At 49.2% G+C, this 22,317-nt stretch overlaps 2 protein-coding genes and 1 long non-coding RNA gene across 8 annotated transcripts in view; 2 read left to right on the top strand and 1 right to left on the bottom strand.

The window, feature by feature from the left end:
* LOC109314732 overlaps window positions 1-16,240 on the bottom strand; it is a 17,689-nt gene extending 1,449 nt beyond the window's left edge. The window contains exons 1-2 of the long non-coding RNA XR_002102352.1: window positions 16,152-16,240; window positions 5,426-5,429 (exon numbers count right to left, since the gene is read on the bottom strand). This is a non-coding gene — a long non-coding RNA (uncharacterized LOC109314732). The remainder of the gene's footprint in view (window positions 1-5,425; window positions 5,430-16,151) is intronic.
* PSMG3 (proteasome assembly chaperone 3) lies at window positions 209-3,969 on the top strand. Its single transcript, XM_019542047.1, has 2 exons — window positions 209-484; window positions 3,115-3,969. Exons 1-2 carry the CDS (start codon window positions 269-271, stop codon window positions 3,265-3,267), a joined length of 369 nt encoding a protein of 122 aa, XP_019397592.1. The 5' UTR covers window positions 209-268; the 3' UTR covers window positions 3,268-3,969.
* On the top strand, window positions 6,260-21,737 carry TMEM184A (transmembrane protein 184A). Of its 6 annotated transcripts, XM_019542045.1 has the most exons (11): window positions 9,688-9,942; window positions 10,043-10,239; window positions 10,524-10,590; window positions 12,834-13,091; window positions 14,522-14,687; window positions 16,191-16,281; window positions 16,362-16,437; window positions 17,492-17,583; window positions 18,261-18,430; window positions 18,606-18,803; window positions 20,883-21,737. In XM_019542045.1, exons 4-11 carry the CDS (start codon window positions 12,834-12,836, stop codon window positions 21,131-21,133), a joined length of 1,302 nt encoding a protein of 433 aa, XP_019397590.1. In that variant the 5' UTR covers window positions 9,688-9,942; window positions 10,043-10,239; window positions 10,524-10,590; the 3' UTR covers window positions 21,134-21,737. The 6 variants fall into 6 exon arrangements, with proteins under 6 accessions (XP_019397589.1, XP_019397588.1, XP_019397590.1 ...); XM_019542044.1 differs by lacking the exons at window positions 9,688-9,942; window positions 10,524-10,590 and adding an exon at window positions 6,260-6,280; XM_019542043.1 differs by lacking the exons at window positions 9,688-9,942; window positions 10,524-10,590 and adding an exon at window positions 6,740-6,760.
* Window positions 21,738-22,317: the final 580 nt, after the last annotated feature.

Genomic DNA, 22,317 nt, shown 5'->3' on the forward strand with positions numbered 1-22,317 from the left:
GAGGCGCAGGCAGGCCGCGGGGATGGGCCTGGGGGTGGCTGTGCCCCTAGTTAGTTGTCCCCAGGGCCAGACCCGTGTGCCCCTAGTGATGGGCCTAGGGGCGGCGGCGGTGGGTCTGTGCCCCTAGTGTTAGGTCTAGGGGGTGGTGATGGGGCTGGGGATGCGCCGGTGGCCTGTTGGCAGGCCCCCTCCCCCCCGGGAAGCTGCTCGGCAGGGTTGGGGGCGCGCTGGACAGCTGAACGGTGGCGGCTTTTTCTCCCTCGCAGCCATGGAAGCCAAACCCATCGTGGCGTCGAGGCAGAGGACGGTGGTGGTGCAGGGCGTGCCAACGGAGGTGGTGTGCATGGCCTTCTCCAACTCCATCCTGGTGGTGGTCACACAGTACGGGAAGATGGGGACGCTGGTCTACGTGGACCCCGACGTCGTCAACAATGATGTCGGCCGGCCTGTCCTCACCACAAAAGTGCTGCTGGGGCAGGACGAGGTAAAAGCAGAGCACATCATGTTGAAGAGCGAGGGGCGACTTATGCTAGCTTGAAATGCAGCCCTGCTCAGGCTGCCAAGGGGTTGATGAATCGGCCGCATGAAGACAGGCTGACATTTGCACGTAGCGGCAGGACGGAAGAATCGGGTGCTGAGGGAGGAGGGGGTCACCAGTCAAGCCTGTGCTTTGAATACAGGTGTTCAATATTACCAAAGTCCTATTAACTCTAAACTGAAGGCATCTGTGGATCTGTTTGTCTCTCACCCTGCTGGCTATATAATGCCTCCTGGGTTCACAGTGGGCTTGATCCAGCTCCTGTTGTCTGCAAAGATGAAAAACCAAACCTGGTGGCCTAGATTAGCCTTTCTTTGGCTCTTGCTCCAGTCAGTTTTGCCTTCCCACCACTCTCTTTTTTTCTCCCAACCTTTGTCTTTTCCAGAACTGACTTCCGTTTCCCTCTCAAATGTCCCTGCCAGCAGCTGCCTTTGCTAAGTTGAATTCAATTTGGCTTAAACAAAATGGGTTGTTAATTGACCATTATACAGAAATCAAGAAAACAACGTATTTCAGAAAGCATCCGCTAGACCAGTACTAAACATAAAGTTACATGATGCTGCAAGATCACGTGGCTCTGCGGTATTATTAGAACTGCTTAGTATTGTTTGGTAACCCTAACTAAAAAAAACCCCAGTAATGTGACTAATTCCTAATTTTTCAGCCACCTCTCTTCATGTAATCCATGACTTTTCTAACTGGCCTCCTTCCTTTCACATGGGCCTTGTTTGCTTTTGTTTGAAATGGCTACTTCCGTGGTGCAAATTCCACTTAAATTGGAGCAAAAAAGCAATTCAGTGTCTGTTACCATATGTTAAACTATGAATTTTCCTGTTGCCAGTAGACATATTTATACTCTCTGAAATAATTTCAGCAAGTTTTATGTACATGGTCATTACCTGCTCCTTTGCTTTTAATTAATTAATCTAAACCTAGACAGGTTACAAGAGTGGGCAGACGAGAATAGGATGGGATTCAACACAGATAAGTGCAAGGTGATGCACCTCGGGAGGAACAACCGGCACCATACGTACAGGTTGGGGAACTCCCCTCTTGTCAGCACAGAGGCGGAAAAGGATCTGGGGGTCATCATTGACTCCAAGATGAACATGGGCCGGCAGTGTGGGGACGCAGTCAGGAAGGCCAACCGCACCTTGTCATGCATCCACAGATGCATCTCGAGCGGGTCCAAAGAGGTGATCCTCCCCCTCTATGCGGCACTGGTCAGGCCGCAGCTGGAGTACTGCGTCCAGTTCTGGGCACCGCACTTCAAGAGGGATGTCGACAGCATGGAGAGGGTCCAGAGGAGGGCCACTCGCATGATCGGGGGCAGCAGGGCAGGCCCTATGAGGAGAGGCTACGGGACCTGAACCTGTTCAGCCTCCACAAGAGAAGGCTGAGGGGGGATCTAGTGGCCTGTTATAAACTAGTCAGGGGGGACCAGCAGGCATTGGGGGAGTCACTGTTCCCCCGAGCACCGCCAGGAGTGACCAGGAATAACGGTCACAAGCTGGCAGAGGGTAGGTTTAGGTTAGCTATCAGGAGGCGCTACTTCACGGTCAGGGTGGCTAGGATCCGGAACCAACTTCCAAATGAAGTGGTGCTGGCTCCTACCGTGGGGGTGTTTAAGAGGAGGTTAGATGTACACCTTGCTGGGGTCGTTTGACCCCAGTGTTCTTTCCTGCCATGGCAGGGGGTCGGACTAGATGATCTGCTCAGGTCCCTTCCAACCCTAGAAACTATGAAACTTTTGAGGAAGAATTTGATTTGCTTGACAACCAAGCACTTCCTGCCTGGCATTTTGGGATAATGAACATCCCAACCCCAACGTAAGTGTAGAAAGAAAAGCAAACCTGAAAAACATGCATGGTAAAATGGATATAAAAAAAACCTGAACAAGGTAGGTACACTTATTAGAGACTGCCTAATTAAAAAGGTTTGATTATGTCACCTTTCACTAGCACTCTTAGCCTGATCATTTGTTTTTGGTTTATAGACTTTGGCTGTCGCCAGTAGGTGTTCAAATGATACCATTTCAGGCTTCAGTATTACAAAAATAGGCCTGCATTCCTACCAGAGTCAATGCATCCTAGTCTATAGCAGGTTATTAAATGAACATAAGGGTTAATGATGTCTTAAAAAACTTGGGTGTGATGGGGATGTTGATCAGGGTGCATTGAATTTTTACCTTAGTTGGTATTTGGTGATGTGGGAAATCCTAGTGTTACATCTCAGGTAATAACCCTGTCATGAGTGACTTTCCACGCTGGGCTTCGGAGTTCTCTCTGAACTACTACAAAATTTGGTTGAAGTGCAGCTCCAGTTACAATATTAAGCATGGTTTATTTGGTTAGAATATATGGGTCCAAGCTGCTCCCTTCTAAAATGTAGCCAAATGGCACTTCAGCCTCTGATCATGTCTAAACCCTTCAGCAAACAGTTTGAGCCCCATACTGACAGATCCTAAATATGCTCAATAAATAGCTATTTCAGAAGGATTGTATTATTTGCTAATGGACCACTTTGGGAAGATTCTCTCAAGTGAAGGAATGTGAGTGTTTTTATTTGCTTTTCAGCCCCTCATCCATGTGTGTGCCAAAAACCTGGTATCGTTTGTGTCTGAGGAAGCTGGGAACAAACCTGTTCTTCTGGCTATCGCCTTAAAGGACAAGACCATGGAAGGCATAAAAGCTCTGCAGGAAGTGATCCAAAGTTGCCAAGTGTGGTGAGGCCGCACCATGCAATTGAAAGGAAGAACTCTTGAGTCAGGATACCATTTACTTTAAAGGACAGAATATTGGAAATTATGTGATGTCTTTATTACAGCTTTGGACCATGTTAAGGAATTTTGTGAACTGTTATATACCATGTAGAATGCTTTGAGGTCGTGATGGCGTCGGTGGTAGTGACGTGGATTTGGAGTCCATTCAGTGAGTAATGAATTTGGAATGGTATTCTCAACACTCGAGGAATTTTTATTTTTCTCACACTGGGGGGAGGGCTGCATTTTTTTGAAGAACTGCATGTGGCTTTGTATCCTCATCTTGAGAAGTAAAGCCCCGTGACAATGAAACACTGTGCCATAGTGTAAAGTCTGATGCAGAATGAATAAAGAAACATCAATGAAAACATCATTTTACCTGCTTCTCCCCCATGACAGCCAAGATGATATGAAACATTTTGGACCAGAATCAAGTTAATAGGAACTGCAAACAGTACAAAATAGGGGGAAAAGTTGACTCGACTTCAGGGTCCAGTGGAAACCATAGCAAATCTGTATTGTGCATAGTTGCACACACTGGGCACTCCAGCTTCTGTCATTAGGAGAAACCATTAACTTGAAAGTTACAAATATCCATGCAAGCTGTAGTTACAAGTAGCATCTAATATTGTCATTGAAAGAAATGATTAAATTAAAATATTTTTCTGTATTTTTGCAGTGTGCTTAATTAGTACATAGTGAACCTCACTGGAACATCCAAGTCCTGATCTTGCTGTTACAGTCTCATCAGTGGACGCTGGTGCTTGTTGGAAGCCCCGTTAAGTTCAGTAGGGCCTCTGCACGGACACAAGGACTCACCTCCACAGCTGCAGTTGCAGGATAGGGGCTCTATTCTGTTTCTTCCTTGCTATCCACTATTCCTTGTGGATATCAGTGGAGGAGCAGAACAATCCATGCGTCTTTTAAAAGAATTAAAAAAATTATCAGGACATACTGTTTAAAAGACTGCATGTCAAAAAGTGCAGTTTTAAAAAGACTCAGATTCAAAACTGCCTGGCTTAACAGTGTCCCTTTAAAGAAATAGGGCTTAACTGCATTATTTAGAAATCTGTGTCTCCGAGCCACTGTGCCTGCAGTTGTCAGAATCCTGACTTTCACTTATTTTATACCCGCCACCCTTGCTACAATTCTGGACAAGGAGGGCTCCAGGGTATGTTGAAGTCTCTAAACACTATTTCACAAATAACCTTTCAAAGCATTTTCTAAGTCCTGGTATTGAATGTGCAATTTCTACTGCTCACAGCCCCTACCATCTCAGGGAATATGACTTAATACTATAAATTGAATCCTGAACATTCCCTCCACAATGGCAATAGCAAATATTCCAACTATGTCCTGAAGAGAATCATGAACAGCTGCTTAAAAACAAGCAAAGGATAACCAGCCAATGTAATAGCATTATGAGAGATTGCTTGTCTTGCATCTGTGGGTAACTGGCAAAGGAGGAAGTTGGAATCCTTTTTCAGCTGGCTGTTAGTTAAAGCTGCAGGTAGTTAGGCTGGTATTTTACTACTTCCTGTAAGATATAAATTAGATACGTGAGTGGTGTGAAAAAATCTTTAGGTCCCTAAGCTGCCAACACTGCTCTTTGCACTGCTGTAATTCACAGAAATATGTGCCCCAATGAACAGATTTATAGACCTAGCCACTTCTACCAGACAAGCTGTCTGCTTTTTAGGAATCCTTCTTCTGCCCAGTGTATGGGCTAAGTATTGTGCTTATCCAAAACCCTAATTGCACCTTTTTTAAGCTATCTTGGCATGTAAGTCACACACCGAGTGTTTATTCATTGTTCCCTATGCAAGTGGCTGCTTCAGCAAGGTTGTTTAAGTTGTGGCCCAGTCCAGCGGTAATTACATTGATGCGTACGAGTCCCAAATATTGCAAAATACCATAGGACACAGCAACAACAACAGGGTTATGATTTCCTAAGCCTGCCCAGGTGTTTATTTTCTGGGTGTGGGAGCCCTGAGCAAGGAGCCAGAAGCGCAGCAAACTGGAAATGTATGTTTTGCAACTTTTTAGTCATGAAACTGGGAAATAAACAGCGCCAGGCCTATTTGGAATGAATGGGGGGTGGCAGTGGGGCTGGCCCCAAAAGAAACTTGCCTCCTCCATTATTGAAAGGGGCTATTAAGTGCATAACAATTGGCTACTTTGGGCAACTAAAGTGAAAATGGATGGGAGTGTGGGTAAAAGCTTACTAACAAGTGCTCAGAAGATGGGTCACTGAGCAAACCTAGCGACACTCAAACAAGACAAAGGAGCCAGCGGACACTGCCCAGAAAAACTTCCCCAGAGATGTGAATGGATGAGGGGCAGGAAGATGGGCTGGAGCCTGCTTTTCTGTCAGCTAGATGTCCACCTGAGCTAGGGCCAGGAAGAGAGTGAGAGGTCCAGGGATTTGCTGCAATCACAACAGGGAGAACATAGCACAAATATGGGGAGGTATACATCCACACCCTCCACAGAGGTTCCTGAGGAGGTGAGGAAGGGGCTCAACCTGGCATGCTCCAGGGAGCAGAGGGAGACCTGGCACATGCCTGGCAGGAGGGGCCCGTAGATCCATGTGGGAGCCGCCAGTGGAGATCCCAGGGGGCTTGCAGGTTACAGAACGTTGGTGTCTGGGGGGAGGCAGGGACATAAACGGTGCCAGGAAGATGAGCCTAGCTGGGAAGAGACGAGGGAGGGGGGAGCCACTTTGCAGCAGCCAAACAGGCTTTGGGGCACTTCTGCTGCATAGCTGCAGGGCAAATCTGCCTGGTGTAGGGCCAGCCAGAGTGGAGGGGGCTGCTCCTGGAAATCTGGGGGGCGGGAGAGGACAAAGGCACCCAGAGCAGAGCCTGGGGGAGCTCCCAACAGTCCCGGGCAGGAGGGAGGGAGGAGCCTGGGCGGAGGTGCGGGTAGGTGTGGTGCCAGCCGGCAGGAAGTGGCAGCAGGGACCAGGTGCAGCCTGCACGGTGAGTGCTGGATCCCTCCTGCTGGGCCGGGAGAAGGGCCCAGTGCTGGGCTCGCCTCCCTGCCCCGGGAGCTCAGGGCTGGGCCCCGCGGGCTGCAGAGCAGCACTGGGGAAACGGGGGCCTGGCAGCTGCAAGGTGCAGGGAGGGGGTATGGGGGTAAATCCCTGCTTGACCTGCACCCTCCTGCCCTGCAGCCCAGCTGCTGTAGGGGAGCTCTGGCCTCTGCCCCAAGGATCAAAGGTGCTATTAAGGTTCGAGCTGCAGCAAGGAGGACAAGGAGGAGTTGCCCTGAAGCCCATGGTCTTTGTGGGGCGGCTGTCTGTCGTCCCTGGCACTTTCAGAGCCTCCAGCTTTTAAAATCTTGCCTTCCAGGGCTGGGGCAGGCGGGCCCATGTGGCTGTAGCTCCGCTCCAAGAGAGTTGGGAACAGAACGTGGGCATCCCGGCTTGCAGCCGCAGGGGGAGAGCGGTGTGAACAAAGGTGGGCATAGGGCAGCTGCACCTGTGCCACTTTAGTTAGAGCGGAGTAGAAATGGCATGTGGCAATGTAATACTCTGCTGTCTCTTGAAGCTGTCTTTGTTTTTAGTTTAAAAAAAAAAAAAAAAAATTTGGGGGCTCAGATTCCCGTTGCCTTAGCGTGTTTGAGCCCTGATTTCTATGGGATGTGGGTTGTCACGGAGTTCGGTCATGAGGGTGAGCATCTTAGTCATCACATTCATTTTCCTTTCTTCACTCTTCTGCCTTCTGTTTGGAAGCAAATGGGTCTCTAGCAGCTTGGAAATGACCAGCTACCCAGCACAGCTGGCATCTAATTACATTCCAGAGCTGGGAAATCCAGCTCAGCACTATTTAGAGGTTGTTGTTTTTAATGGATGTTGTTATAAGCTATTAACAGAGTCTTACAACAGCAGCTATCTTGTCAGCATTGGCTGGTGGAGTAGTCCTACTATTGCTGGATGTAGCTCCTAACTTTCTTCAGCCTTGATCAGGACAGGTAACGGAGCCTGTTAATAACACATCGTCACCTGGTCAAGATTAAAACCACAGAGTGACTGATGTGCCACTGATGTGCGACTGCTAGAAATGTAGAGTGGCCCAAACAAAGTTGAAATCACCTGCAAACCATCTGTTTGGGCTGTCATCTGTGCTGTACAAGTGTTGGCAAGCAGGAACCACAACCTCATTGTTAAGTCGAGCCAGCCAGAGGGGCTCAGCTCAACACAGGGTGAACAAGAGAAGGGGTCCAGAATAGGTGCATCTTCTGTGGAGTAGCAGAGGAGGCCTGTGCACGTGAACACCATACATCAAAATACTTGAGCATTTTGACCTGTTGTAGGTGGCTGGGGGGGGATCTCTAATCATTTAGGGCTGTCTACATTGCCTTGCAGCCTTCAGCCTAGGAAGGAAGAGCTGCAAGCTGGTGACTGGTGAAAAGGATCTGCTGTGATTGGGTATGAGCAATGGGCGACAGTGGGATTGCAGTTAGCTGTTTAGGGATGGTCACTAGAAACCTGCCTGTATCGGAGATCTACCCTGCTTCCAGCAATAGATAGCAAGTCACTGATGAAGCTGAATCTCTCCAGGTTGTATTTGTCACCAAAGAAAGCTGCCACTTTCATTGTCTGTTTTAGACCTGAGGAGCAGAGGCTGGTCACGGTATGAAATCAGCTTTGCACTTGTGATAAGTCTGGGATCAAGCAAATGTTACTTGTCATCTTTGAACTAGGTTGTTGTGGCTGAAAAATGGTTTTACTGCCATGCTTTATAGTTAATCACTTTGTTAATGGGAGGTCTAGAGTAAGTACAGTGTCCTCTAGATATGACTCAACTCTGATTTAAAAAAAAAAAAAAAATTCTGCTCTTAGTCCTGCAAACCCAGGATCTAACATCCAGACTATGATCTCCTTCTAGTGTGTTGTAAGCGAGGACAATTTGATCTGCAGAATCTTTGTGAAAGGAGAGAGTGCATGAAAAGCAATAACCCAGTGGATGATTGTGTCCTCAGGTGACCGTGTGGTTCTGGCACTTAAAGCATCTCTTCTTGCTGAGTGATCAGATCTGATTGAGATGCAACCATCATGGAGCCTCACTGCATTTTTGGAAACTGTCAGACACCTGGCCAGCTTAGAGCTGATTAGCACCCTTTGATCTCTGTTGTTTTCTATGTGCGTATATGAACTGAGCTCCTATTCAGAGATTTGTCTCCCATATGTCGCTGGATAACTTTTGGGAGCAGGGGGCACAGCATTCTGCCTGGGGTCCTAGCAACAATACTTCCAGCTTCTGGCTATTTTCTTAGCATCTCTTGTCGCGTTTCATCTCAGGCCACGCATGGTGCTCATTTCTCCTCGCTTGTTGGGGAGATGTTATTTGGATTAATCAGGTTATTGGAGAGGGGCATCTCTGCTTTTTAACACAAAGAGCAAAAAGCACCCTTTGAAGCTTGCTGGGGGATTTGGGGGTGGGGGGTATGATGAGCAGCAATGGAAGATGAGCCCATGTGCTCTGTTGTAGGGTCATCTTCTGTAATCCAGTCTGAATTCTCTTCATTCTGCTGACGCAAAATGGGTATTGCTATAACCTAATTGAAAGGAGAGGGTTATCCCCTAAGACCTTTGGGCTCTCAGCTGAAAGGCTCACACTGACCTCAGCAGGCTTTGGATCAATGAAGTGCAGGTTCTAGGAAATGAAACATTTTGGAGATCAGGCATGAAAATGAAATGGTGAAAGCCAGCTGGCCTCAAAGGGTCTTGTTTAATTGTTGGGATATGCTCAGTTCTTTCCCTCCTGTCTCGCACCTTAGCTTTTTGATGGCTGAGTGCTTAAATGCCACAGACCATAAAACTGGGCACGGTTTTAAAAATAGACCAAATAAGTGGAGGCTAAGAACAGTACCTACCTTTGGGGGAGCAGGAACTCTGTGCCTAACGACTGCTTTTAGTGCCTATAAGTGCCTGGAAAAGCTTTGCCATGCTTGGGGAACGGAGACTGTCCATATAATTGACATCAGGGTGTGCTTTGGGGAATGCTGATCAGTGTTATTGCATGTGGCTGTCCTACTTCAAGCACAGGTGGGAGGAAGGGGGGGAAACTCTTCCTGAGCAGCAGCAGGGAGGGAGCAAATGCTTATGGCTCTGTCCTTCCCTAGACCTATCTTGGGTTAGGATAACTACAGCGTGTTCCCTCTTCCCCCAACACACTGCCAGCAGATCGAGGCAGTAACTGGCTTCCTTCTGTCACTCAAACCTATTGGATATGCCAGCTCCTTACAGCCCAAGCCCCCACCTGTTGTGGAGTATCTTTTGCACTTGTACAGACTCGGAAGCAGCGTTCCCCCTTCCCAGGGGAAGTAGGTGGGGCTGGCCCTGGACTGACTGCTGCCCGCTGTCCAATTGCTAGGACACGGCACCCGTACCAGGCTGTTCCAGGGCTGGTTGCAAAGCAAACAGGGAAGAGGATAGCTACTAAAAAAAAGCACGATCTTCCTCTGGGCTCCCTCCATTTCCAGGGCTCCCTCGCTATCTCTGCCATCCTGTTAATGTTTACGTGGCAGGTGTTCACGGCACATCCATCTGTCCAAAGGACAGATCCTTTCAAACATGCGCAGCTCTCCCTTGAATCCTGTTTCCCCGTGGCTGGAGAAGTGCCGTGAATCCGACCAGGTATTTGTTACGCAGAGAAGCCCGGCAGTCAGGTGACTTTTAAGTAATTCTACCCTCTTCTTCACTCCACTTATCTCTCTCTTTCTTTTCCACCTTCCAGGTACGGGTATTCTGGGGGTGAACTCTGGGCTCTTGCCAACGTGCACAGCCAAACAGCCGGCAGTTAGGACATCTCGCCTTGCGTGCAAATTCTCCTCCGCCAGCTCATCCCCCACCCATGGGGGGCCGTGATATTTTTAGTCCCCCCGGTACGTGTTTCTGCTGACTTGACACCATCTGCATTTCCCCTCCTGCAAGGTAAGAATCAAGAGGAGATGATGAATGAGGAAGCTCTGGGAAAAAGTTGTGCTTTTTTTTTTTTTTTAAAGTTATTTAAATATTTTATTAATAACAGTTCAACCTCCAGCAAGGCTCTTTGCTCATGCCTGCCTGTGGGACTTGGGTAGACAACACTGCTACTGGGTCTTCAGGGAAATGGTGGCTAAAATGGAGGGATTAGATTGTACTGGTTAACATTAAATATGTGCATATTTTCCTTTAAGGCTGGATTAAAAAAAATTGTTATAAAAATCTCATTGCAGAGAGTTTAATGCAGGCTGAAGAAATGAAAGGCCAAAGATGGAAACTTAGGTGTCTAGAGGCCTTTAGGTATGATGCCACCCTATAAATAAAAATGTATTTTTAGGTCAGTTCTTTCTGTAGCTAGACACAGGGTACATGTGCCTGGAACATGCTGCTGATCCTTTCCTGTTATGAGATCTAGCATGGGGAGGAGGAAGCCTGCTGGTGACTGTAGACAGCATTGCAATGGTTGCCAGGTGCTTGTGGGATTAGTTTTGTGTGTTGTGTGGAGTTTTGTTTTTTTTTTTAAGCCCCTGGGGGATATTCAGACCCAACTGGGCTGCAGGCCTCTCCTGTCTCTGGAGGGAGCTCTGTTCTAGCCCAGCAAAATAGCATCTCTGCATAGATCTTGGTGTTTCACAATGTACAGAGAGAAACACAGCCATCCCTGGGCTAGATGTCACCCATGCCTGGTACCTTGGCTGTGCAGGTGGATACAACAGCTGTTTTAAAGATTGAGCTGGTAGACCTGGATTCCCATTCTGCCTCCAGTGATGGGGGTGCAGACTGTTATTTTGAGGGGCCAGTCAAGGTGTTAAACCCTAGTAAATGGCAAGGGGAATCTCCTTTCCCTTGAGGCCCTATGGCCCTGATATGTGGGCCCTATGGCCCTGATATTTCTGTATTGAAACCATCTCAGATAGGGAGAGACTAGGCAAAATGCACTTGTGGTGGCTTCCTGATCCTGCGTGCCTCCAGTATCCTGGAGGCATGGTGGCCTGGCTTCTCAAACGTATGCCCTCCCTTTCTACCAGGAGGCAGTTGCAGCTTGCTTTCTTGCTTGGCAGACCAGATGGGACCCTGGACAGCAAGTTAGGTGTAAATTCCCCAGAGCAAGGGGACCTGTTTCCTTCACCAGCATATAGGAAGTATAGAACAGCAGAAAGGATGGAAATCCAGGCTAGGAGGGGCGTGTGTGTGCAAAACCAATGGAGGAGACTGAGCTGAGGGGTCTCCCTTGGGGGAAGGAGGGTCTCTGCATGCCCAGAGATGGATCTGTGCAAGTTCTGAGAGTTTACTTCCACAGGAGGAGGAGAAAAGCAGATAATGCCATGGGGTTCTAGTTTTTAAGACTCTTAAATGACATTTGTTGTCTCTGCAAATGGGTGGCTGGTCAGAAACCCGGAAGGTATTTCTCTGGGAACCATGGCTGTAAAATGGGCCTAGATATCAGTAAGAGCCCAGCACAGCCCCTAAGAGGCCAGGTATGGGCAGCGTGCTGATTCCTCTAGCCCTTCCAGTGGGTGCTGCCGAGGAAAGACAAGAATAGGCCTTCCTGGGGCTCTTGGGACACCCATCCGAGAGCCTTTTTTGAGCTCCAGGAGATGGTTCCAGAGGAAGGGCTCTGAGCATAGCCAGGAGAAATACCAAGGCCCTTACTTGGCTCCTTGCTCCATCTCCTTCGGGCAAACTCAGCTGTTCATTTACCTGCCTGCTGAGGTGTCCTCTTGGATTTCCCCAGTGGTTTCCTGTAGTCCAGGAGGTGACTCCCTCTCCACTGGTGTTTGCTCCCTACAGATCTTAGCTGTATTAACTGGAGGGTCACTTGCAAATCAAGGGAAGGGAATCCTTTACTCTGTTCAGGACTGGTGAGGCCTCGCACTGAGAACCAATGTCCAGTTTTGGACCCCACACTTCAAGAAAGATATGGACAGTTTGGAAAGAGTTCAGCACAGGACAATATAACTGATTAAGGGCCTGGGAGGCAAGACTTGCAAGGAAAGGCTGAAAGAACTATGGCTGGAGAAGAGCCTTGCGGGGAGATTTGATGACAGACTTCAAATACCTGAAGGGTGATTACAGGGAGGATGGAAGTGGGCTTTTCTCTGTGTTTGTAGGGGACAGGGCTAGGAGCAATGGCTTCAAGCTGTAATAGGGGAAATTTAGGCTGGAGATTAGGAGGAACTTTGACTGAGAGTGGTCAGACATTGGAACAGGCTACCTCGAAGTTGTGGGTTCTCCATGCTTGGAAACTTTTTCAAAAGCAGGATCAACAGGCACTTGACTGGAGTGGTTTCATCAGGGATGATCCTGCCTTGAGCAAGGGGCTGGATTAGACAACCATGTGATCTTCCAGCCCTGTATGATTTCCCTCCCTCCTCTCCCTGTTTTTCCCCACTGTGAGCTCCCTCACTCACCTCTGTGCTTTGTACATCCCGACTCCTTGTGTTCCTCTTCCTTGTTGCTCCACCTTTGCTCACAGGCTCCTCTCTGCTTTGTTCTGCGCCTGCCTTCCCTGCTGTATTTACCTTTGCTCTCCTCTCTGCCAGATGAGTAATACCACGCACGCCAACGGGGCGTCTCCCACCGAGGGTGGTGTGGAGGTGACTAGCATGGCTGCGACCATGCTGCCAGCCGGGCTCTTCACGACGGTGGATCCCAGCCACTTCACTGTTGGAGACGGCTCCCAGCTCAAGGCTGTGCAGAACTACACTCAAGATGGCCAGCAGATTTTCCTGACCACAACAGCAGCACAAGTGATCTCTGGGCTGTTTGTGTGGTCGGCACTGATTCTCACCTTCCACCAGGTAAGGCACAGGCTGCCCGGGAGGAGGCACGTCCCCCTGGCTCTGTAGGTGTGTTGTGACCTCTGGAGAGGGGTGGGAGGGCTAGAGGGGCCACGAAGCCTTGGATGAAGTATACTAAGCTAGCCTGAAGAGCATTCACTAATCCTATCTCTTTCTGCTTTCCCTACCCCTCGGGACAAGCATTTCAGTGCTCTGACTCTGGCCTCTTGGGGTGGCAGAGACTGTTGACGGTAGTAAGGCAGGTGGCTAAGCCAAATTCATAGCAGTGTTATGTGGAAGGGGATATCTCCAGCCATTGAGAACCTGGCACTAACAGCTCAGGAGAGTGGACTTTGTCCTTCTGTCCCCCTGGTATGGTGCCTGTGTGTCCTTTCTTGCTGTCATTATTTACCTGGGAGTCAGTATTCGTGAGGTTAAAGGAGTGACTTCCCTGTTCCAGGGAGCTCAAATACCCTGCTTAATGTCCCCACTTCCCCCCACCAGACAGCACCTGTCTGCAGTCAGGGGGCACAAGTCCCACCCAAGTTCCTTTGAACTGTTTATACCAGCAATCAAATTCAAGGACTCCTTTGAAATCAGTAAAATTACTCCAGGCTGACACTCATGTGGCCGAAAGCAGGGTCTGGCTGACGGCTCAGTTTCATGGGTGGGAGGTAGTTCTTGGGATGAGTGGTGTGGTGGGGTTGAGGCTCTTCATCCCTGCAGGCGTGTACTGGGTCACAAGGAAGTTGAACTGTTCTCGGGCTGAACCGATGTGGCAGGTCTTTACTAGTGTGCACAAGCGGGGTAGAGGACCAGCGTGGAACTGCCCGGGGGTTGGTGTGGCAGGGCTGAATAGGAAGTTTCTGGCTCTAGATGAAATCTCCCACACTAGTGTTGGCGCTGTGTAGAGCTGCTGCAGCCTCCAATACTCAGTCCTGGCTGTGCCTCCTGGGGGTCCAGGTGAAATCGTGATGGCATTTGGAGGATTCGGATTCGAGTGTCAGGGAACTGGATCTGCTGTGAGATGCTGGCAGGAGGCGAGACCATTTCAGGCTGGACATAAGGAAGAATTTCTTTACTGTCCGAGCCCCCGAGGTCTGGAACAGTCTGCCAGCGGAGGTGGTTCAAGCACCTACATTGAACACCTTCAAGAGCAAATTGGATGCTTATCTTGCTGGGATCCTATGACCCCAGCTGACTTCCTGCCCTTTGGGCGTGGGGCTGGACTCGATGCTCTTCCGAGGTCCCTTCCAGCCCTAATGTCTATGAAATTTATGAAATAACCTTACCTGAGGACATCTCCTGGCACACCATTCCTTCCCCCAGCCCACCCCACCCCGGGCCTGATGGGCAAGTGGGAATGGTGTCTTGCCATGTCTGCTTCCAGGGTTTTCACCAGCTGGCATTTGCTACAGTCCTAACATCACTGGACTCTCCCTCTTCCCCAGATCTACACACATCTGCGGAATTACACCATGCCCAATGAGCAGCGCTACATCATCCGGATCCTCTTCATCGTGCCCATCTATGCCTTCGACTCCTGGCTCAGCCTCCTGCTCATTGGAAGTCACCAGTATTACGTGTACTTTGACTCGGTGCGTGACTGTTACGAAGGTGAGCAGTACAGAGATGGAGGAGAGGAATCCAGTGGCTCTGGGGTGGAGGGTAGGGCAGGAAGAAGGTGAATGCTGTGGTGGACGGTGGTGGGTTTGGCTCTGGCTCCGGAGAAAGCTCTGGCACGTGGTGGGTATTGACAGGGGTGAATATTCTGTGTAGTCTCTAAGAAACTTCACCACTAAAATGAACGGAGGTAGGGTTGAGGCGACAGCTAGCCTCTCAAGCCAAACCTGGGTGATTTAGCAGCACCTTGCCAGAGATGACTAATAGCAAAACAGGATGAAATGATGACAATCCCCGTTATCCTTGCTGAAGAGCAGAGTGCTTCTCTGGAGCAGACCTAGGACGAAAGTATTTCTCTTTGTTCAGTTGCTTCCCTTCTCCCTGGGAGACCTTCACTCCTTCCTGCACTTGTGGTTGCAGGAGGCAGGGACTCTGCAATGTGATCAATATGCTGCATATTTCAGGAGCAAAATCTAAATGTTTCCAGCAAAGTGAGACACTTAACAATGTGTGCTGTTGGGACTGCGTCCCTCATCCATGGTCACTCTCCACTAGAGTGTACAGCATGGTCCCGCACTAGTTGACAGCCCTGATGGAGAAGGGAAAGATCTGATAACTCATCTAACTTCTTAGCCACCAAACCACAGTGGATATGCTGATTAGCTGCTGCTTCTGCTAGGGAAAAGGTTTGATTTTCTTTCTTTTTTTAAGGCGTCTGGCTCACTTTGGGTCAGGTATGTTAAATTTCATCTCTGCGCTTAAGACTTTGCATGTGAGTGTAGGTGTTGAGAACTTCTTGGTGATGCCTTAGCTTAAATACAAGGGCATATCTACTCTGTGAAGTTGTACCCCTTTCTTAGCTTTCATAGGACATAAAAATAAAATAAATCTCAACTGGAAAGACCCTATAGAAACTGGGATGAGAGAAAGAAAGCTCAGGAGTGGGACCATTCCCATCAGTCAGAGCTACCGCTTGTCTGCAGACCTTGGGAGACAACTCTGCATCTCGTCATGCTTTGTGGGATCGCCTTTAAATGCAATCGGTAGCGATCATTTAAAATGCAGCCCCTTTTAGAGTGAAAGATCAGATTACTTAGAATGGAGAAGGAGGGTTGGTTTGAGCTGCTGGGTCTCTGGAGGTCAGGCTGGTGTTATTCTTCCCACCTTCTCTATGGGCATGGGGTTTTTTTTTTTTTTTGTTAAGGTATACTGGGTTTGAAGTAGGAAAAGGGGGAACATGACCAATGGGGTCTGTTACCAAACCTCAGTGATCAAGCTGGAGAGGAAGTGAGTTAATGATAGGTGACAGCAGCTCCTGAGTACTCCACCCCACAGCTCTTGCATCTCCCAGAGCAAACTCTTATCAACTCCTACCCAGAAGACAGGCCAGGGCTGCCTGTGAGGAGCCAAGTACTACTGCTTAGCACTTAGAGTCCTTTCCTGAGCACTGGGGGTCACGTCAATCCACTGTTCACATGTCCATCTCTGTCTTGCCAGCATTTGTCATCTACAGTTTCCTGAGCCTCTGCTTCGAGTACCTGGGAGGGGAGAGCACCATCATGGCTGAGATCCGGGGGAAGCCTGTTGTGTAAGTGCCATGGTCCTGTTGAGTTCGTTCAGATCCCATCAGATGTGACGCCAGCTGATCTCTTTGTGTTCTGGCTCTAGGTCCAGTTGCCTTTATGGGACTTGCTGCCTGCGAGGAATGTCCTACTCCATCGGGTTCCTTCGGTTCTGCAAGCAGGTTGGTATCTGCCCTGCATTCCTTGGCTTACGCAGATCAGTGAGCACCAGACCATCAAAACTTGAGGTCCTTTCTAGGCAGGCTTCTCTCTCCTGCTGCCTCATGGAGGGGTTCTGCTTTCCTCTTTCCTAAGCCCTTGGTCCTCCTCCAACGTATGGCAGCACGTCCAGTCCCTCAGGCACCCAGCCAGCAGCAGTCAGCTGTGCTTGCTATCGTGTGCTGCAGCTCTGCATCTGACTCATTGCTGAGTCAGGAGCCAGGCTCAGCAATGGGAGGAGACCCTGCCTTAATCTTTCTGGTCTTATTTGGTCATTGGTCCTAATTGGCAAGAGGCTGTACTGCCAGTCAAATTCTAGTTCGTGCTGGTCTGGGTCCTGTCTTGGGCTGAAGCGAGGGTGACTGTGGTTACTTCTAAATGCCTTCACTGCCTTTTATAACTCCATAGGGCTACAGTGTGCTTCCTTGCTGTGTTGCGGGTGACTGAGTCCAGGGAGAAGTTCCTCAGGTGCATCTAACCTTAGGCCCAGGAGCTCTGTTAGAAGCGGGCCATCAGGCAAGCTTCCTGAACCAGCCCAGCACACAGAGGGTTGGTGCTAGAGGGGAGGGAAGCAGGACTGGGTTTGGCTGAGGTTTGTCTTCTTGACACAAGAGAATGGCGTAGAGATGATGGGATGGGTTAGGTTAGACTGGTGCATTCTTCCCTGAGGTGCTGGGGATGAGTTGATGCACATGGGACCAGTTTGCTAATAGGAAGCTCCTGCGGGGTTGCTGTCCGGGGCTGGTCACCTTTGCAAATGGCATTGGTGCCTGCTTAGAGGCTGAAAGATGAAGGAATACCTCTTCTCAGCGCTCTGCCTTCCCTTGGGGGTGGAAGAGTCTGACTTTGTTCTCCCTTTCTCTTGAGATTAGGTGGAGTAGGAATGTCTTCTGTAACTTGTGTACAACAGTTTCTGCAGCCTTTTAGAGCCCAGGGAAGGGCTCTGGCAGGAGTGTGCTGGGATCTCTTGCTCCTAGTAGTAAGATTAATGCAGTGATTCTTCCTATTTCATTGCAGGCAACGCTGCAGTTCTGCATTGTGAAGCCCCTCATGGCCATCGTCACCATTATCCTACAGGCATTCGGGAAGTACCACGATGGCGACTTTAAGTGAGAATGGCGAAGTTGGGGCAGGGAGGGGGAGAGCCCGCTTTCCTGGAGTGTGGTGGTAGCATCAGAAAAGTCAAAGACATCCATAGGATGTTCCAGTGGGCCAGGGCTGCTGCTTCCCCAGAGCTGATTACTTTAGTAGATGGGTGTTTTGGGGGTGAGGAGTGGAGCAAACACTGCCTTTTAAATAAGGGGACAAAATTTCCCTACAGATCCCCAATAAGGGAGGAGGCCCCACAGTCAGTTAAATGCTGAGCTGGACTGCTGTTGGTGTTCCCACCCTTATGCTTGTTCTAGTTTGGCTCCGTTTAATTTTTGGACAAATAACTTTCCCCACTTCAACTCTCTCTCTCCCAACTGCAAGACCGGCCCGAGCCATGTGAGCTGTTCTGGGTGTAAATCTTCACAATGCTTGTCACATGGCCAAATGCAGCCCCTTGGAGGTCTACAGCATGGCTGCAGTTGCTGTCATTGTTCGTGCAGAGAGATGCTGCCGCTGGACATTACAGGGCAGCCAGTGTGCAACATCCCCTTTCAATCTGAGCAGCAGAGTCTCTGCACCTTCTGTCCTGCATCCCTCTTTATAAACCTGCTCGTTTTAGGTTCTTGACAAGTTGCTAATGTGACTTCCGGGGATGGTTTCAGCAGCTTGGCTGACTCATTCTGTCTCCCTCCAGTATTCACAGTGGATACCTCTATATCACCATCATCTACAACTTCTCCGTCAGCCTGGCACTCTACGCTCTCTTCCTCTTCTACTTTGCCACCATGGAGCTCCTGCGCCCGTTTGAACCAGTCCTCAAGTTCCTCACTATCAAGGCGGTTGTCTTCCTGTCCTTCTGGCAAGGTGGGTCCTAGGGATCGAGGTTTCTAGGACCAGGGCACCTCTTCTCTCAATAAACAGGTGCATCCCCCTACAAACTGTGTGGGTCAGGGAGCTGGACCATGATATCAATGTGACCAACAGAAGTCATGGAGTCAGAACTGACACCCTCCCACCCCCTTCCTGCTTTTTTGCACAGGGATGCTGCTGGCCATCCTGGAGAAATGTGGGGTGATACCTGAAGTTCAGATCATCGATGGAAAGGAGGTGGGAGCTGGGACAGTTTCTGCTGGCTACCAGAACTTCATCATCTGCATTGAGATGCTATTTGCCTCCATTGCTCTGCGCTATGCCTTCACCTGCCAGGTATACAAAGAGAAGAAGGAAAGCTCAACAGGTAAACTCTCCTTTGAAGCCATGTTTTGTATATCTCTCTATCTCCTGGTGTAGGTGGGAAGACAGAAACCTATTCAACACTTATCAAGGAGATGGCAGAAGTCCTTAGAAGCCAGTTTCCTGTTCTTCCCCTTTAACTTCTTTTTCCTCTTCATGATATCTCTAGGCAGCTGCAAGCTGCATATGCCCAGGGAGAGAGACCTTGGGAGGGACGGCTGTGATGAGGAGCTCCCAACTTGGCAGCTCTCTCCGACAGGAGACGGCTTGAGCGAGAACTTTTTGAAATGTCTCAGAACCGGCGTGTGTGATACTCACTCATTTCAGCGTGGTGTTGGGGTTAATCTCCTCCTTGTTCTCCTGTTGCTTGTGATCCCAGCTGCTTCCTTGGGTTGCAGGCTCTCGTGTTAGGAAGACGTGGCTCTTGCTGACAGTGGAGTCTGGATCTGAGTCCCAGCCCCTGGGTGCTGCCATAGCAACCATAGCTGGTCTCTGCAATAGCATCCCTCTTACACAGGGGATTTTGTCTAACCTAGTGATGTCCTACCAGAAACCAACTCCCACAGGTCAAAGCTACTGATTGGCCCCTTTTCCTAGGGATTGTTGCAGTTCCCAAGAGGAAGGCAACAGGGAAACCTTGTGTAGCACCAGTAAGGACTAGGGTCACTTGAGGCTGGGGTCACAATTGTTCTGTGGACTTGTCCACTGGAGTAGTGGGGTAATGATGGGCTGAGCAGTGGGAACCAGGGGTTGAACTTCCCCCTAGTGGGAAGAGTCTGGTTGGCTCTGTGGGTTTTGATCTGTTGAAAACGCCAGCGTCCAGAAGTGCAAGAGACTAAAACAGAGGAAGCAGAAGAGGGGAATTCTGCCTCTTGTTCCTGTGACCCTGGAGCGGCAGCTAAATCGGGAAACTATTTAACCCCAGCTATTCTGGCGATGTGGGGCTTGCGTTCTGAACAGCTCCCATTCGCCTAGGACAACATGGGCAAAGGGAAGCAGAGGTATGAAGCAGAGTAAAACTAACCTGCTTGCAATCTCTAGGCTCCCAAGACTTGGAGCACTTGGCTTGGGGTAGACATTCATCTGTTGGGAAACACGTTGCACCATTCCCGAGTGAAACATCATGTCCCTCTGTGCTGCAGCTCCATCCAGACGGGCTGTGCTTGCCAGTCCATCACAGAGCAGCCCAAGCTCAGTCTCTGCCCTATTGCCCCCTCTCCCCACACGCACATGCCAGACCAGAGGATGGAGCAGTGGTGGGATAGCCATGTCTCTCCTGGCCCCTTTAGCTGTGTTTTTATAAGAATTCCTGTTAGCAAAATGTTCTCTTGTTCCTATAATATGAGACAAATTTTTTCTTTCTCCTGGGGATAGATGGATTTAACTTTCTAGTGCTCTGGCATGAAACTCTTAGCAACTCCCCTTCTCAAACCCGACTGCTTCCAAGAGTGGAAAGGAACCCTCTCCCTCCCAAAAACCTGTAGCGAGAATCCTGTGGCCATGTACCATGGCCAGACCCTCCCACCCCCAACCTGGGTAACAGCAGACCCATAGCCACAGCTCAGATGCTGTGATTGCTGTGTATTGCTACTTGCTGTTAGTCTAAAGATTTGATATGTTGGACTTCCAGGGCTCTAATCTGTCCTATGTAGCCAGGAACTGGCTTTTCTAAATTGGAAAAGATGATCCAACCACCTGATGTGGAGTCTGACTGCCAGCTTTGGGGCCAAGAAGGAATTCTTCCCCAAATTAGACTGACAAGCATCACTGGCTGCGGGGAAGAGGCATTTATCTTCCTCTGTAGCACAGGGTGCGGTTCTCTTCTTGAATTATTTGAGCACACTTGGACCTACCTGATCCCCTGCCACTGCCCCTGTGAGCCCACTTCTTTATCTGGCACATGACATAAGGGTTTCTATAGGATGTTTTGTGATACATGAGAGGGACCAGAGCAAATGTTCTTGTTGCCCCTTTTGGAAAACTGGTTGCTTGCGAAGGCAGGGAGCTGAATTTGGCCTAGGAACCTCTTTTCAGCTTTATGTTCCTACAAAATCTTTCTTTTTTTTTTTTTCTTTTTTTTCAGCAAACCTTGCCCCCATGCAGAGCATTTCCAGTGGGCTGAAGGAGACTATGAGCCCTCAGGATATCGTCCAGGATGCCATCCACAACTTCTCCCCTGCGTACCAGCAGTACACCCAGCAGTCCATGCAGGAAATGGAAATGAAAGGCCCTGGGCAGAATGGACATGTGTCCTCCAAAGCTGAGGGGAGCAAGGGCAAAAGAAGCAAAAACATTGAGAAGAGGGTGCTGATCATCTCGGACGATGAACCATAGGAGATGCCTGAGGGGGACGGTGACCTGGGAGATGCTGGAACTCCTTTCTTTCTTAGCGGCTCCTTCGGTTGGGAAATGTTCTCAGAACTGGGTCTGCCTGGTGTGACAGGAGCACAATGAGAGAGACAGATGGGCCAGAGAAACTAAGGCATCTGCCCAAAGGCAGCCATCGCCTTTTGAGAAGGAAAGCAGCAAGAACCTGATGGGTGGGATGCTGAGCAGGGCTGGCATCTCTGGTCCTTTTTCTCCTGCTACTGGGGACCTGTCCTGCTCCGTGTTCCTACTGCCATGGCTCAAGTACTGATGCTTTGCCATTCAGTGGTGCCTGTCTTCCCACCCCCATCAGGATTTTGAGGCATGTCTCTAGCTGCCATCTTAGCACTCCAGGAGGAAACTGAGGACGGGTGGCCTGGGCTTTTGAGTGTGCCTCCCCGTGCTAAAAGATGGACTAGTTGAAGTCGATCCCTTCTTGCCATGAACAGGCAGCGCTCTCAGCATTGAGTCTTGCTCTAGTTTCTCTTGGTCTAAGTAAAGAGAGGAGCATCTCTAAAGATCCTGTGGAGAAGACCTGACTTATAAGGATAACTCTTTAAAAAAAACCCAAACAAAAACTTGCTACTTTTTTCACTTAAAAGTTTAAAAAAAAAAAAAATTCTCAGGAATTCTGTAGGAACTTGTCGGGGAGGAAGAATTAATCCTGTTTTCTCATCCGAGGGGAATATAACAGCTTAACAATGTAATACTTCTTCCTCCCTAACCAGCCCCACAAGGAATGGTGGGGGAGCTCCTTTCTGGGCTGCAATGGGGCTAAACTGCTGTTGCTTCTCGAGTTTCCATTGGAGAAACCTCTTGTTATTTATGTCTTTAAAATGACTCTTCCCTCTCCGAGTGGACCAGTTGTTGAAATGGATGCCAATTTGCCTATCAAATTGCTCTTTAGGGATCTGAACTGTGAGGATTGTAGTAGTTTATTTACTGGGAACTCTTTGTTCCTCCTGAAATGCTTTCTGTTAAAGGTTCCTATCCTTTACATTTAAAAATAAAAAAAGTTATAGTAAAAAAGCCTCTAGCTTCATGGAGACTGGACAGTGCCAGAAGAAAGTAATTTAATGGTAAATGAATAACGGTCGGACTCTTCCCAGAGCTGGGGTTACCCAGCTATACAACTAGTGTAGCTGGATGCT

Source organism: Crocodylus porosus, unplaced genomic scaffold (genome assembly GCF_001723895.1).
Source record: "Crocodylus porosus isolate Cpor-Errol unplaced genomic scaffold, CroPor_comp1, whole genome shotgun sequence".
In the NCBI taxonomy this organism is placed as follows: Eukaryota; Metazoa; Chordata; order Crocodylia; family Crocodylidae; genus Crocodylus; species Crocodylus porosus.